Source organism: Cupressus sempervirens, chromosome 5 (assembly GCF_028749045.1).
Source record: "Cupressus sempervirens isolate cs-2001-9-10 chromosome 5, ASM2874904v1, whole genome shotgun sequence".
Classification (NCBI taxonomy): domain Eukaryota; kingdom Viridiplantae; phylum Streptophyta; class Pinopsida; order Cupressales; family Cupressaceae; genus Cupressus; species Cupressus sempervirens.
The window spans coordinates 388,504,338-388,521,819 of record NC_143122.1 but is presented as its reverse complement, the minus strand read 5'-3'; the positions used below and the strand labels follow the sequence as shown (position 1 = coordinate 388,521,819).

Genomic DNA, 17,482 nt, shown 5'->3' with positions numbered 1-17,482 from the left:
GGTTAAAATAGGTTTTGAGGGGACCGGAAACCTCACACACAATTACAACAGAAAGATAGAGCTTTAAAGTACCAACTCAAAACCAGGTTTTACAAGGATTTGAAACCTGAGTCCAAACTTTAGCATATAGACAATAAGACCAAAGCCCATCCAGGGAAAAACAGACCAACTACCTGCTGGAACAAACAAAAAACCAGCAACGATAACCAGCTTCAGCAACAAAAAACACCAGACCACTGACAAAAATACACAACAAACTAAAGAGCACTAGACTAGCTCTTTGATGGCATTAGCCAAACTCTTACCAATATTAGCTACTTCTTACACATAATCTTTCACCTGCACAGTAGGGGACACCATTCCAGCCTTCTTTGTGATAAGGCAGGGAGAACTGCCAAAGGGCTTTAGCTTCAGGTCCTTTAAGTGAGCATTTCCATCTTTAAACAGTCAACAATACTCTCTGACTGGATCCAAGATATAGACCACTAGTCAAGAATAATTTTGCAAACATCCTGGTTATACTGGCAATGGAAAGATGATCAACAGAATCATTAACCAGTTCACACAGACTACACTTGTTAATAAGAAGAAACCCCCTTTTTTGTAGATTATCAATAGTTAAGATTTTATTCTTCAAAGCAATCCAAAAGAAAATCTCAATTTTGGGAGTCAGAACTTTGATCCATGCTCTAACCCAAGGGGGGTTGTTGACATCACATTTAGACCGAAAGACAGAGGAGACATTGAACTTCCCACTGTGATGAAGGGCCCAAATAAGACTATCCCTATAATTATCAGAAATGCATACTGAGTTAAGGGATCTCTGAACAATCTTAGGCCTTGGTCCGAATCAAATCCACCCACTTACCATCTCTCCAATAACATGCCAAAATTGTTTTTACAATAATCAACTATACCAGGATTATTAAGAGCTGTATCCAGCAGAGTATCCAGCAACCAGCAGTCTTCCCAAAACTTCACCTGTGTACCATCTCCCACTTTCCATCTGCAACCCATTGCAATAATAACCGGTGATGATTCAATGCAGTGATGTTTCTGAGGTTATTTTATTTGGGAATAATCTAGTGTTACTGCTGGACCACTGGTTAATCTGAAAGTTACGGTATGAATTATCTGTTATATTTCTGAAAATATATTTGTGTGGTATTTTGGAAAAGTATCCAGACTGGGATATTACACAGCTCTAGTTAGTTAGAGGCAAGAAACTTGGGATGGTTTAAATGATCTTCTGAATCTCCACTCACCACCCTAAGTTTGACTTTGGGCTTTATTAGTTGATTTTTCCCTCTATTTTTAATGCCAACATAGCGCTTATATTTTATCAAACTATTGAAATAAATGCATTTCTAATAAATAATAAAGCATTAGCCATATTTATGGATTGTACAGCAATCTTTGTTCATCATTTATTTTTGTTGGCAAAGAGGCCAGTTTAATTTTTGCATGTCAGGGATGCATCTTCTATATCCTTGCATGTGCAAGCTTCATGAAAAGCCAAATGTTAAAAACTTAAAAGGGATATCCTTGTTAGCGTGTTCTTTTTCATTTAATTGGCTGGTACTCCTCCGTACAAAGATTTCTGTATGTTGATTTGATGGGTACAAGTTCTATGATTTTATGGTGGACACCGGTCTACTTAACATACATTTTATAACTGATTTTAGTGTACATCATTGCATACATGCACATGACTCCTTTGCTCCATTTTTCAGCCAAAAACTGTCCCTAGTATGATTTGTAAGCATTTAAGGCTATCTCAGTTGTCATAAACCTAACTCGGATATCTAGCTTCCTGACTCTTTAATGATACTTTTCCATACAGAAGCTGTTATCAATAATACTTCTGCACCGCAACACCACTCTAACTTCTAATGGACTTTTGGCCCTATACATCATATAATCGCTCATCCTAGCTCTCATTTATACTCAACTGAATCAATATATCTCACATCGTAGCTCAAAATCTCTGCAATAGCCTATTCAGCAGCAGCTTCATCATCATCATCATCATCCAGTATGAATATGGATTGTGCGAGTCTGGCCTGAATTTGTAGCCTGTGAAAATATAGAAGTCACAGGTCGAGGAGTATTGGTAAGATAAAATTGTTTTGAGAGCAAAAACCAAAATCTGAGTGAGGTATATGTAGCTAACTACTACACTGTAGAACTACCGAAACAGAGTGAGCTTCATCAGGCTTCTAGCTGCCTTGCCATCAGTCTGGGCAGCTTGTGAAAGGTGCTTGACAGTGAACACAGCTTCATCCACGAAGTAACTGGATGCTTGTTCAATTTTGGAGCCACATAAGTAAAGCATCAAGCAATGTACTTTGTGAAAGAACCACAAAAATCCATTTTTCTCTATCCTGACTTCCAAAATTCATAGATCCATCTCGAGTTCCATTTTCGCTCTAAATTTTCCAGATGATCTTAATTTATTTAAGTCTAGCTCACTAGATTTTGTAAAGCATTCTCCTTTAATAGGTTTTGTCAAATATCATCATGGAATGGTTGCGAAATGCAATGTGATGTGGAGACATGAATATATAAACCTGAAAATGCCTTTAAATGGAATTTGTAGCACCAGATGTATTCAGAATAGAATAATAAAATCAAAATATGTGTCTCCAATCCTTCCTTCTCAAGACATCAGAAATAAATCATTATATGGAAATTGTAACTAAAAATCACCTAACATGGTAATAGAATGCTGATTGAACATGTTTAATATTGTGACCAATCTTATTATTACCCACAACACATGGTAGTATGTAGGCAACTAAGAGAATAAAGTCAAAAAATTTACCTGATCACAAAATGAACCAATGCCACTGTAGCCTTGCCTTGCAGGCATTCCTAGTTTCTGGGACAACACTTGTGCAACCTAACATAAACATTGCAAAGAAACAAAAGACATTAGAAAGTGTACCCTTTCTGCTCTCAAAAGTAAGCCTCTATGAAATGAGTAAATGAAGAAGTGCCAGAGGATCATAATTACAGTAAAACCAGAGAGGAACTTGCTAGACACAACCTAAAGAAACAATTATTCCTCTTAAAGGATTGATTGAAGCAAATGACTTATATAACTTAATGATCATTTATAGAAAATTCAAACTTACAGATTCTCAGAGAACTGGATTCTACATTCACTTTTAAGTCATACTAGCTACTACTAAAAAGTTGGAACTTCTGCTAACCTTACCATGTCTGATTCATTGTTATTCACTTGTTAAAATAAAAAATTAAGCAACTAAATGTCCCATTGAAGCAAGGTCTAGATAACAGTGATGCTTGTGAACATATGAACCTTGAAACAGCTAACTCATACTTATTAGAGTTAAATCTCTCTTTTTTTGTTTCTTTCTTCCATAGATTTATTTATATTTCTAATGGTCATTCCTCTTACATGTTTCCCAATTCCCTCTCTATTCAATATGGAAACTCTCTATCTGTTTTTCTCTACGTTGCATGGGTACCTCACCCCCCCCTCCGCACCAGGAAAAGTTCAAACTGGTTCGCAGTTCTAGTCCGGTTCGGACTTGGTTCGACCAAGGTACTGTTTTTCCTCTGTGGGTTTGATCGGGTTTGAATTGGGTTCGAACCCGGGTACACCAGCACCAAAAAGTTCGAACCTGCAGCAAACCGGGCCCCGCGGACAGCTGGAAAGTGTTTTTTTGGGCAAGTATTAAATATTTTTTGGTGTCTACAACCCTAAAAGTTGTTATGAATTGCTTCTTGGTGGCCTCTCATTGTCATTTTATGTTTCCAAACAGGGTATTCTGTCAAATGTTTTGAATCTTTGATGTTGAAGTTGATTGAACTATATGATGGTCTGATCACTATGATTACAAGTTTAACTGTTTATGATGTTTTTGTTGTTTAAATGTGTTTATGCTACTATGCTACATTCTAATTTAACCCATGCTTCATAAATATGTGTATATATATATTTATAACTTTTACATGTTTTTCTACTAACGAACCCAAATGAACCCAAACCCCTTTCCAAAATTTTGATGAACTTGTTAACTGGTTCTTGAACTTCAAACTTGGAACTGAACCCGAACCGGCAACTTAGGTTTTTCTCTTCAAAATGTTTCTACTTCTCTCTCGTCATTCATTGTAGAAACATCCATGTGTATACATGTATATATAGATCATTTATGATCTTTGTTGAATAACACATTCATTATTTTACCATAATATAGTATCAGACATGAAAGTAATAATTTCATTATTGAAATTTCCTGAGTTGCTTTTCGAAATAGGTTTTGAAAATCTTTTATTCTTCATTAACACCTTTCCTGTGATCTGTTCAAAAATCTGTTTGCAGGAATTCATTTTTTATAACTCAACTAGGGTTTTAGCATCCTAATTGACACCTTTCCTGCAATTTTTTTCCTAGTTCTTAACTCTTTCTAGGCATCTATTTGGTCTAGAACATATTTTTGGCATCAGTTTTTTTCTGAGTTTTTTGGCACCTGTTGTTTGTGCTACCTGCAACTGGTCTACTTCTTTTAGGCTTGTATTTTGGGCGTTTATCCACTATGCTAGGTCGGTTGCATTTTTTGCTCTCTACTGAAAACTTTGTGTTTGTCTTTTGGCCTTCTAAAGCCTACATGATGTTATTACAAACATCTTCTACAAACGCAAATTTCTTTCAACCTGTTATGATAATTTTTCTGCAACCAGTGATAAATTTTCTTTTGCCATTTTTTGATGTTTGTTGCAGACAGCTTGGGTTCCTTTCGAAACTCTCATTTTTTGTGTTGGATTCAAAAAAATTGCAAATTCTTGGTGGGTTTTTGCATATCTCAACTTGCTTGCCTTCATTTTTTTCTTGATGCATCATTTTCCATACCTTGATTTTCAAGCCAGCGGATTCAAAATCTGACATCAGATTCCTTCTAGGTTTTCTGAGCTCTCTTATGGGTGTCTTCATTTTTCCTGAACCTTTTGTCAATCCACCTTAACATTCAAGCCTTTTCGGATATTCATGTTTTTGGAAGTCAGTCAACGATTCAACACAAAGAATTTCAACACCTTGGAAGCAAGGAATGATAACAATCTTCAAGTGTTGTCGCCTTGAGGCACTTGTTCTGGGTACCAAGACTCATCCTACCACAGTTGATGCTACTTAAGAAAGGTTTGATAAGCGTAACTGTGAAGCAACTATGCTCGTTGAGCTTTCAGTTATTGATGATCAGCTGCCTCTAGTGTCATCCAGAAAGATAGCTACAGAGATCTATACACTGAAGGATTTCCACAAGACATCAAACAAAAGAAAAGATTTCTCTATGGAGAATCAGCTATTCTCTATTTTTATGTATGAGAACATGTCCTTACAGAAACATCTTCTGAAGATTAAGGACATCAGAGATCAGCTTCAGCACTTTTTCAGAGACAGAGGAAAAGGAAATGGTAGTCATTACTTTGAAAAGTCTACCACAATCCTATGAGCACTTTATTGAGATGCTCAATATTACTGCTTTAAAGATCACAAATGTACATGAGTTAAAGGTGCTTTCGTGTTTTGTGAGCTACTTTCCTATTGATTGAGGATCATTTAACATTTGTTAGATGGTGCTTATGTATTGTGAGCCCCTTTCCTTTTCATTATTCATATGTACTGTTGTACTCCACCTTCTTCATGAATGCACATCACAACTAATGCCAAATTTCTCAGGGAATCCTGATTACAAAATATTTAGAAATTTCCCCCTAGGCATCCATGGGCACTTCCAAGGTTGTTGGAGATGCATAAATTATACAAAATTGTATGTTTTATGGAGCCATCATCTTTTTCTTATTCATCAACATGCTCAAGTTAAATGTTACTGAGAATGACAGACTGCTTGTGGAATATAAATCATAATTGTTGCAGGGAAGATTTTCAGTATAGATATACTCTACAGTAAAACAATCCACAAAAATTAAAAGATCACAAATGTACATGAGTTAATGGTGCTTCCATGCTTTGTGAGCTACTTTCCTATTGATTAGGCATCATTGTAAATTTGTTAAATGGTGCTTATGCATTGTGGACCCCTATCCTTTTCATTATTCATATGTACATTGGCTAAGGATCATTGAAAATGATCACTCATAGGCAAATGATTCCCAAACTAGTGTCAATATTCCACCACAAATGATTCCCAAACTAGTGTAAATATTCCACCACATAGTTCATTAAAACAGTACAACACTTCCCCACTATAATTCAGCTGAATTTGTTTCTATTCCAGTGCAGAATAAGGAAAAACAGTCCCTTTAATTTTAATTTAAAAAGTTATGATAGCTGAATTATGCAAAGCAGAATACATATACAACCAAAATAAAAAGCAGCAACAAGAAGAATCAGAAGTAAGACCAACATGACCTGGAGGAAGCCACTAATAGAAGGAAAACATAAGCGCAACATTTCATTCCCCTCAATCAACTATCTCATGAGCTGTTAGAATGGTTTTATCTCCTTAAAAAAGGCATGCAAATCTTTCATACAACAAAGCAATGTCCCACCCTCCCAAAATCAATGCTACGACTCCCCAAGACCGATAGACTACCAGCAATAATTCTTACAACCAACACTTGTGAATGTCAAGGAAAAGTCCCCATACAATGACCAATGCTGGAAGATTATAGGAAGATGAATACGGAAAAAAACTAAAAAGTCAAAGAAGAAAGCCTAAGTCTCCTGGTAACTGAAAGAAATCATTGTGATATGTTGGAGCTCTCAGACCCTGTAGGCCCGTCTCTTTTATCTTCTGCAAAATGTTCAACTACAACTAATGTCGAACTACAAAGATGTGATCAACCGCAGTCTCTTCCTTCAGTTTATACTTTCTCTGTTCTCTTTTATGGTAGTCTCTACTAATCAACTTCATTCTTGTAGAATGTGCCTTCAAGTTGTGGTAAGCATAATCAGGAGGTTAGCTCCAATAGGAACATTAGGTCACTAAGCTAGCCCTCTTATTAACTTCACTGATCCAATTCAAGTAAGATATACCAATCATTGTAAGGATTTGTGCACAAAAAAGCTCTGTGCAGTTAAAAACCCAACAAAAATAAAAATATCTAAATTTCCAGAAATTTTACTTTCTCTGGGTTAATAAGTCGTAAGTGATATGTATAACTCCCTATTTTCAAGCATCATTGCTCTACGATACATTACAAGGATATCCCTTTGAAGGTTCAAGTCTTCTATATCGAATTAGATCACAAGTTATATACCAGTTGCAGGTTTGAGGCCCCTATTTTTAGAGAAAAATTGACTGTACAAGGGTTGAGAAGTGCAAACTAACATGCTCCAACATGTGCCACACTGTAGGCAAACGTTCCCTCAAAGCAATGTCCAGTTCAAATTTTATTCCAAACTTAGTTGTCTTAGGAGTCTTTTCAAGCTTATTTTCTATCTTCACAAGGTAAGGTCTCTTGGCAATTCCAAGGTTAGCTTGCATTTTTGGGGAACAATATGCCATTTTGATTGTTTTGTTTCCTTAATCTATTGACATTTGCATTTACTGGGTCATTTTCTTCAAATAAACCTTAGACACCAACTTTCACCACCTTTCCACAAAGGGATAAGCAATAAAAAAATGCTGGAGAGAGCATATAGCTTTTAGCCACGGCCCACAATAAATTCAAGAGAGTTAGGTCAGATGCATTTCTCTGTTAAACAATTCTCGTAAATTATCAATTGTAACAATGTTGGTCCAAACTATAATCAATCAATAGTTACATGGCCTTAGCATCTGCCCCTGCCAACTTCTGTTATACTCTTGTGAGCTATGGTTGAGACACGGTGCAATGTCCAGCGAGCCAATGATCTCTCTGAGAGGTAAAGATGACTTTGATTTTATGGATCCTTTCTATTCTGAAATCCAATCATTAAGCGCAAAGAGACTCAAATGGTATTAACAGCCATCTTTTTTAATTATTCAAAATCTAGACAAAAAGTGCTTTGCAAGTTCAATTCACACTGCAAAACACTTCTAGCTTCTAGATATTCTTTTTTGAACCTGCAGTTAATTTGTGACATCAATATTGAGTTATACCCATTGCTAGGAGCTATAGACACAAGAATACTCTCCTTCTAAGTGTTACCTTGGGAAGAAAAGCTTTTAAACTTTTTAATCAGGAAATTGTTAAAAATTGGAATTAATTGTATTAACCAATTCACCAAATATATAGAGTTCACAGATGCTATAAAAAGCGTTACCTATAAAGAAAAGTTGTCTAAATAAAGGCAACATCTAAATATAGAACTGATTATGAGAACTAAAAAGAAATCCTAGACTGACTATTAACAAAGGTTCTAGAACAACAAGCTAAACAAAGAAAGACCCTAGGATTCTAAAAATAATCTTATGGCCTCCCTTATGGTCATTCTATCAACTACCTTGCATAAGACATTAGATGTCTTAAGTTACAAATCCTTCAGAACATTTTGTAGTTGCTCGGACCCTCTCTGATCTACAGAATGTCAATGACAAAGAGAAGCCTAGAATAAAAACAGAGAATTTTATACCCTTCTTCAAAATGGTCAGCAACAAGAGACAAGAGTCTTCCATTGCAATGAGGTTGCCACCTAAGTCACAAGGTTCGCCAAAATGTTTGACTCCAGGTTCAGAATTTGGCGAACTTAAAAAATGTAAAAAAATTCATATAAATTTGATGGCTAGTCAACAACTGTCGTTTCTGAAAAAATGTATTTTAATATTAAGATTTTTAGGGTTTTCAACAGTAAAATTAATAAAAAGATGCCTCTGTTAATAGGAAATGAATTCAAGTTTTTACGATTCTTTCAGGACAGCTAGGGCAAACTGTGGTGGCCATTATCTGCAATCCTGCTAGAAAGTTCATTGCCTGCGAATCATCGTGGGTTGTTGAAAGTTATTGCACATTGTCGCTGCAAAGTTGCAAACTGTCGCAGGTTGCTGGGAGCTGCTGCACATTCTCCTGCATACCTCTCTGCTTTCAACATCTCCCACATCCCCTGTGAATGGCATCTGCAGCACTTCCATTCCTCTCCATCGGCAGTTCAGTTTCAGCTAACTATAGGTAGCGGATATAAATTATATTGATTTTCTACGTTTTGAGATTATTTAATGTTAGGTTTAGTTAATAAGTTTAAACTTTTATTATTGTACATCTTATCATTATTTTTAATTTATTACTGTTATTAATTTCATATTTATTTATCAAATATTAAACATTGATAAGTAGGAGATAATTTCCACAGCAGGTCAAATTGTGATATTGCTATTAGGATTTAACAGTCATTTCGAGTCAAACTACTGGTCATCACCGAGATCCAATGAGTGCTAAGTGTTCCATTTATTCTCATGAGAGATGGATTCATGTTAAATCACTACTCATGAAACACTGGTCAATGAGTTTGACTCAAAATCACACAGTTAAATCCTGATAGTAATATCACAATTTAACTTGCTGTGGAAATTATCTCCTACTTGTCAATTGATGAGCTTAAGAGGCTTTCTAATGAATGGTTCATAAGGCACAACACTTGGTGAAGGTTTTGCAAATGGGGTTGCAAGCTTTCGGTTTAACCATGGAGGAAACTCCGTAGTTAAGCGTGCTCAGATTGGAGTAGTACTAGGATGGGTTCTCGAGAAGTCCTGGTGCTTCACCCTTGTGAGCATCACCTAGATCCAATGAGTGCTAAGTGTTCCATTTATTCTCATGAGAGATGGATTCATGTTGATTCACTACTCATGAAACATGGGTTGATGAGTTTGACTCAAATCACATAGTTAAATCCTAATAGCAATAATACAATATTAAGCATGTCAATATTATTTTATATTATATTATATAATAATGAATAGCATATACTTATATTATTTTATATTATTAAGTGTTTTGTTAATAAATAAACATGTCAATATTTATATTATTTTATATTATTTATAAATTATCAAAACATATAATAATAAATTTGGCAAATTTGATGTCAATTTTTTTTTGATTATTTTGACTTGTTGAACTTCACATTTGTCAAACTCGAACTCGAACTCGAACCTTGTGACTTAGGTTGCAAAATCTCTGACCAAGACTCATCATAAAACGTCCAACGTGATGTTGGGCAATTGCACTATACTTCCCTAAAAATAGAGATACACATTGAGAACATCTATCACAAGTTTGAGGAAATTCTTATAAATCCCACTCGAACTTTTTGCGAATTACCTGGATTAGAGAATACAAAATAGATTATTTTTTAGAACAAATTATTAAAACCCAACAAATAATTTTTAAGAAAAGGATTATGAAAACCCTCTTTTGAAGAAAATCCAAACTGACTCCCACTTTGATACCATGGAATTGTTATAAACTGGATAACTGTATTAACTAATACACCAAATTTATAGAGTTTATAGGCGCTATAAAAAGTGAAAACTAAAAAGAAAAGTTTGTCTAAATAAAGATGATGTCTAATAATAGAACTGATTAAGAAAACTAAAAAGAAAGCCTAAATGATCATTAATTAAGGTTCTAGAAGAAACTTACTTTCAGTTTCTATGCAAAACTATCTAAAAATTACCTCAACTACTCTAATATAATAATAATAATCAAATGTACCAAACATGGAAATGCCTTTTGAAATGCAAACCTCCCCAACAGCCAAGAAGTAGGCATTGAAACAACAAATGGATAATACAAAAAATATGGAAACTTCTATGCAATAATTGTGTCTATGTGGATCATACGCTTTGGAAGTCACAACATTGTCTAAATACGAAATAGCATTCCAAAGTATGCAAATTTTAGTGGAAAAATGCTTTGAAACACCTTTTGAGGAAAAAAAATTAATTCTCCAAAAGTAAATCAATTATTACAACAAATGTTACCAAAATTTTATGCTTAGAATGTCAAGGTGGCTACTGATTTTATGATTCTCGAACTCAATTGGTTATTTATATTTACTGAGCAGAAAATTTTACAAAACTGACACAAATATATGAAAAACATTTTGCTTCATTTTATTTATTTAATGAAATTGGCATACTAAATATTTTTGAAACAAAACCATTTGTGTAAATGACTTTGCATCCTAATTTTTTCATATTCAGGAGAATTATAGATTCCTCTTTGCTTCTAATGGGCATCGATTTTGCTATAATTATGACAACAAGAATACTTGGCAAGCATTGAAATACATAGATGAACCTGTCAAGCATTATCAAAGGCTAGCTGGAATGGGCAGTACTTGTTATCTACCAAATGCAGAGAGTTTATCAGTTTCATTGAGCCAACTACCCTTGTTTACTTCTCTGAACAATATTGACAATAACCATTCTTAGACAAACCTGTTCTAAGGACCCATAAAACTCTCCTGTAGTTTCCATTGGCACATCTGAAATTTATCCAATATTCCCATCAAGGGCAACTTTCACAGTAAATACTTTTCCATGATAATCAGACCAAATATGTATAAAAAAAACATGTATTTCCTAAATACATAAATTCAGCAAAGCGAAACTGTAACATACAAGAAAACATCACATACCAACAGTTCAGTGCAGATGAATCATAAAGCCCATCCAGAGCAATAAAAGAGATAAATACCTTATCTTTATTTTGAAGTTGGCGTGATCCACCAATTCGATCTAAAATCGCCACCTTTTTGGGGGGCCAAGATGCGTTAACCTGAACAAAAAAGAGATAAAGCTTCATTCCTTTCATCAAGCATAGCAAAAAGCCCATGTTAATGCTTTATATGAGTCTCTGATCTGTTCTACTAAATCAATTGTACTAAGAATTAACTATAGTTTTAATTGGGTTATGCAAGAGATTCTACCTAGACTGAAATTATATAGTAGCCAAAAATTCTTGAGAAATTTGATTTTACCACTTAGATTGGTACCAGAAAAATCAAAATGGTTTGTCCTGAACATACCAAGAGAATAGATTTTGTTCCATATATGGACATTCTTGTAAACCATGCTAAGGATGTATAAACTGACAAGACTTGGCATAAAAGGTCATAGAAGGAAAGCTTCAGGAAAAGTAGCCTAAATGAAGAAAGCTAAATTATTTTACTTTAGTACCAGAAAAGTCAAAATGGTTTGTCCTGAACATACCAAGAGAATAGATTTTGTTCCATATATGGACATTCTTGTAAACCATGCTAAGGATGTATAAACTGACAAGACTTGGCATAAAAGGTCATAGAAGGAAAGCTTCAGGAAAAGTAGCCTAAATGAAGAAAGCTAAATTATTTTACTTTAGTCCAAAAATGTCAGAGATTCACAACACATTGCTTGATTGATTTTATATTTGGACATTGGTAGATGGGGAACATCAAAGAAAAATTATGTGGTATCAAACTAAGTTGCAACAGAATGATTATGAGTAGGGATTAGTATGGTAATAGAAAACCCTGCAATCCTACATAGAAGGAATGTGGAGCAGAATTCTGTTGATTCTCTAAATTATCAATGAAATGGGATTCCTTCCCATCCATTTAAATTTTTGTAAGTTATGTTCAGGTCATGTAGAGGCAACAAGGATGCCATATAACGTAATAAAAAACAAGTTGAGCAATGTGTTTCTTATCGAAAAAGCCAACTTGCTCAACTTTAGTCCCACGATGCCATGACCCATAACACATTGTTTTACTGATCTCAGTTTGGTACATTTGCAAATACAAGCATAAAAATAAAATTATATTTCAGAAAACAGAGTAACAAAATTTAGTAAGTACAGAAACATGTACGGTTGAAATATCCCCCTGCGGATATTTGCTCAAAATTGTTTCCAAATGTACCACAGTAATTTAAACAAACAATTTGCATGCAAACTGGTTTCTATTTATGCTTAAATTGTTTTGAAAATCATATAATAACAGACCGAATATATTTCTGAAATTAAATATGACTATTGCCATCAAATAGATAAATCATTACAACCTTATTTTTCCAACATATTTAAAATACCTTGTTGTTTTCCAATGAATACTTCACAAATTAGCTCAGTTCTGAATTCCGTTTACAATCCACCAACGTGATGAATTGGGTTTCCATCGAATACAACAAAAAGTCCTCAAGGTTTCCATACTCAGGTTTTCAAAACAAAACTAAACCTTCATGGAATTCTCCAAGAGAAAACAATGAATGACCTTTTTTTTTTGTCACTCATGACTAGTCATTTTAATACTTTGGTAAATAATTAAATTAAGTCTTCATTAAATTATTATATTTCAACAACTTTAATTTAATTATTTTTAAAGTATTTTTATATCCAAATAAAGGGGACATTACAGTTCTCCATTCCCAAAAAGATTGCTTGTTCTCAAGCAATTAGGGTTTGCATGTCAATACCAAGATCCTGTGTTCAACTCGAAAACACTGCTCCACCAATCCGGTTACTCACTCTACAAATAACAACACCGTGCCCCGAGTTGTGAAGCAACTCATCACAATCCACAAGAAACTGTGCACCAAACTTGTCAACACCCAGATCCCAAACCAATCTATCCATCCGCCCATATGTCTATCATAATACAATCTTCATGTATCATCCATCTAAATAAGTAGTCCACCCAAAAGATGCCAAAAGGTGCTCCAATATGCACATAGATCCTCTCATTAGGCCAACAAATGTTGCAGTTGTAACTTTGGCTGGCAATAAAAATGATGTAGAAGGTGTTATTATATCCATGTATAAGGAAGATATCCATCTCACGAGCATTATCTAACAAGTAGTCATGTCTCAACAAACTCCCATGTAATTCACTAGTTGTTGTAGACTATGCCAAATCTGAAAGTGCAATGGTAGACTTAAGTTTTTTATTTATATTTACTACCAAATTGAAAATGCCAAATTGAATTTACTATACTCAAAATATTTATGTTTATTTTTTGGTAGACTTAAGTTATTTATTTTAATTTCTAAAAAAATTCAATTACTTATATTACTAAGACTTATAATTTTAACAAATATTAAATTATTTGTAAAAGTATATTTTGTTTAAAATATATATTAAAATTTTGACATGTAAATGGTTGTCAAATTTAAGCTAAAAAGGTAATTGTTAAACATTAACACACTCACACCATCATACTCCACCCTTTCTGCCATTGTAGAATGCCTCTCGGCAGTAATGAAGATAAAATCGTCCACTGCATCTATGAAGATAACATCACCAACTGCAACCAGTAAATTAACAGCTCTCATATTGTATAAAATTGGTGACAAATCTGAAAATGAATTGTAGATGCTTTCATCACCCATGAAAAACAACTCTTGAGTATCTAATTCACTACAAGTGTCATCAACAACAAATCAACTTCTCCAATGAATTGAATACCATCAAGTGAAATTTCAGAACTAATAAAACTTTGCTCATCGTCATCCGTATGTGAAATTTTGTTACCCGTATGTGAAATTTTGTTACCTCATGATGATGTAAAGATACATAACTGTTGTTGCAAAAATCAGACTTGTTACTGTACCTTTGTATCATATCTTCAACCCTTTCAAACACCTCTTCACTGAAAATTTTATGGCCAATACTTGCACTTTGGGTACCAACACTTCTAGACCCCTCTTCATTATTTTTTTCCGTATAAGGACTGTAAACTCAAGTGAATGGGAAGGTAAACTTCTGCTCCAAATCAAATTTTTGGGCTCCTCGTCTATCACCAAATCTTGAATTTTCATGTCATTTCCAAGTGATCAGAGGTAGTCGAGTCTCAAATAAATCCTTCCAATGATATCATAAGGCTGCAATATATTTTCTCGTAAAGCTCTTTAATTGTTTCAATGACATTTTAGATCTACTTAGCATGTCAATTTCTAGAATCATCGTCCCATTTCATCCATCATGAGTCTATCAACCCATTCTACTATTTGTTTGATTTCCATTTCCCCTGTACGAACTTCTTGTTTTCTGGTTGTAGTTGTAACAGACATTTGATGTTCTGATTTGTATAGAAAAAAATGAGCTATACTTAGCTAATAACAGAGATCATCAACCTCATTTTCCTTGTCTTCTGTAAATTTGATGCCATGATTCTTATCCCTTAACAGTTGTGAGTAATCTTATGTCGTCCTTTCAAATGCTTATTTGATTACATCCTATTGAGTACTAGTGAATCCACTTGCAATTCCCATATGTCTCTCCCCAATTCGAGATTTCCAAAAAAGTTTTGCAATGCATTTGTGAGATTCGTCTACCCTTGTTAATACTTGCACATCCTTCTCCTTTTTTCAATTCCGCCTAGTATACATAAGAACAATATCACCATCATTATCAGTTGTCTCTCTAGAGGATGTTGTGCACTCTTCACGTAGAAATAATGGGACAGCATTACGGTCATATATGGATTCATCAAAGAAGTTTTTCTCTTCACATGTTCTATCAATACGGATTGCAAATCACCAATAAAGAGTTTTGAATGCTCCTCACCTATAGTGATTTATCTTCCTCCATATTGCTTGCCTTAGTGGATTGAAAACGATTATCTTTTTGCTGTCACCATGCATAGTAATGGGTGTATTTAAAACTGTCTTTTAGCTTGCTCCTCATATATCATGGCACCATTCTTGCATGTATCTTAGCCCTTATCCCCACTTGGCCTCAATATGTCTTCTCCCTTACTAATTCCACAAATATGATCAGGTGCCCAAGCCTTCTGATATGTGAAACAAATCTGCTCTTTCCTTATTTTGTTGTTACTCTTCTCAGGAAACCTTGCACCCTATAAGCCCATTGAGATTAGTTCATTTTCAGTCATCTGTTTCTTAAACTTTTCCATCTTGTTCTCAATCAGTCCTCTTTGTAACTCATAAGCCAAAAGTGAGATGTTATGTTCCTTTCCCCAAATAGCCACAAATATGATCAAGTGTCCAAGCCATTTGACATGTGAAACAGATCTGCTCTTTCCTTATTTGGTTCTTACTCTTTTCGGGAAACCTCGCAACCCTATAAGCCCATTGAGATTAGTTCATATTCAGTCATCTGTTTCTTGAGCTTTTCAATCTTGTTCTCAATCAGTCCTCTTTAAAACTCTTAAGCCAAAAGTGAGATGTTATGCTCCTTCCCCAGACAGACACAAATATGATCAAGTATCCAAGCCTTTTGACATGTGAAACAGATCTGCTCTTTCCTTATTTGGTTCTTACTCTTTTTGGGAAACCTTGCACCCTATAAGCCCATTGAGATTAGTTCATTTTCAGTCATTTGTTTCATGAACCTTTCAATCTTTTGCTCAATCAGTCCTCTTCAAAACTCATGAGCCAAAAGTGAGATGTTATGCTCCTTTTTCCAAACGGTCCATCTTCATCCACAATTAAAGACAAAATATAAGCCCTCACATTGTCTAGACTATGTTTTCTAATTTCGATTTAAAAACATTGAAACGTTTGTGAAATCAATTATCACATTCAATATCCAACATAATGATGATAAATAGTGGGGTTTTTGCCATTAATTCTTAAATTTTCGCCCTCTTACCAAAACTATGGACTTTGACGTTACCATGTAGGCTCTCCACAACCGGTTGCCAAACCTTCTTTAGTATGTCATCATTATAGAGTACTACATAGGAGTTGTTATTCTTATGATCTCATTGTGACAAGAAGCAACTGCAACTTCACCTTTTCATAAGGATGATCCATAAACTTGTGTTAGGGCCAAAGCGTGCATTGAAGGCTGCAAAACCCAATTCAGAAGTCTCCAATCTGATTAGTCCAGGTTAAACAAATATGAATCTAGTTCTTCCAACTTAGAGAGAACATCATCCACAAATTTCATGGACTCCAATTGTAATCCAATTACATAGAGTCAATTCCCTACTTCCCTTTATACAAATCCCTCAATTGTTCACCATTAAATGTGTCATTAAATTCTTCTAAGAAAAAAACTTTTCTGATCTGTCCATGTCTTCATATTTCTTATTGTACCCTTCAAGATGGCAGAATACCACTGTAGGAACAGCCCCTTTAAAAATTATAAAAATTTTACCTTGTCCTCTAAGCTATTTTCTCAAACAGTTTATGTGCATATAGTGTATGGTAGTTTGTTTAAAGTCATGTATTTCTTTTCATCATGTTTGGTGCTTCAATTAAAAAATAATCATAACAGAGATCAACAACTCAAAGGATTACGTAATTCATGATGTAGTAGTACAAGAACAGATGTACCCCCAATGGAGGTGATCTGGTCCCAGCAATAACCACACAGCGGAAACACAACACTAGATACAAGATTTGATACTAAACTCAACTTCTTTATTCATCAAATAACTGATTACATGCAATGTGCTGGGCTGTAAGGCCTTCCCGGTTACGGCCATATACAAAGCAAGTAATAGTTCTACAAGATCTTGCAAGACCCAACCCAAATCCTAGCTAGCCCAGATCTATAACACAACAAGACTCTAGTAGACACTCCATGCAAGATCTAAACTTGTGCTCACAAGCTACCAAGCAATCTCCT

General features: G+C 34.6%; 1 protein-coding gene across 1 annotated transcript in view; it reads right to left on the bottom strand.

Annotated features, from left to right (window-relative positions):
- The window catches only part of LOC149556416 (uncharacterized), a 67,494-nt gene that overhangs the window by 6,374 nt on the left and 43,638 nt on the right, over positions 1-17,482 (bottom strand). Inside the window, exons 3-4 of the mRNA XM_089830717.1 lie at positions 11,608-11,688; positions 2,825-2,902 (exon numbers count right to left, since the gene is read on the bottom strand). Coding sequence (XP_089686843.1) covers positions 2,825-2,902; positions 11,608-11,688 — 159 coding nt within the window. The remainder of the gene's footprint in view (positions 1-2,824; positions 2,903-11,607; positions 11,689-17,482) is intronic.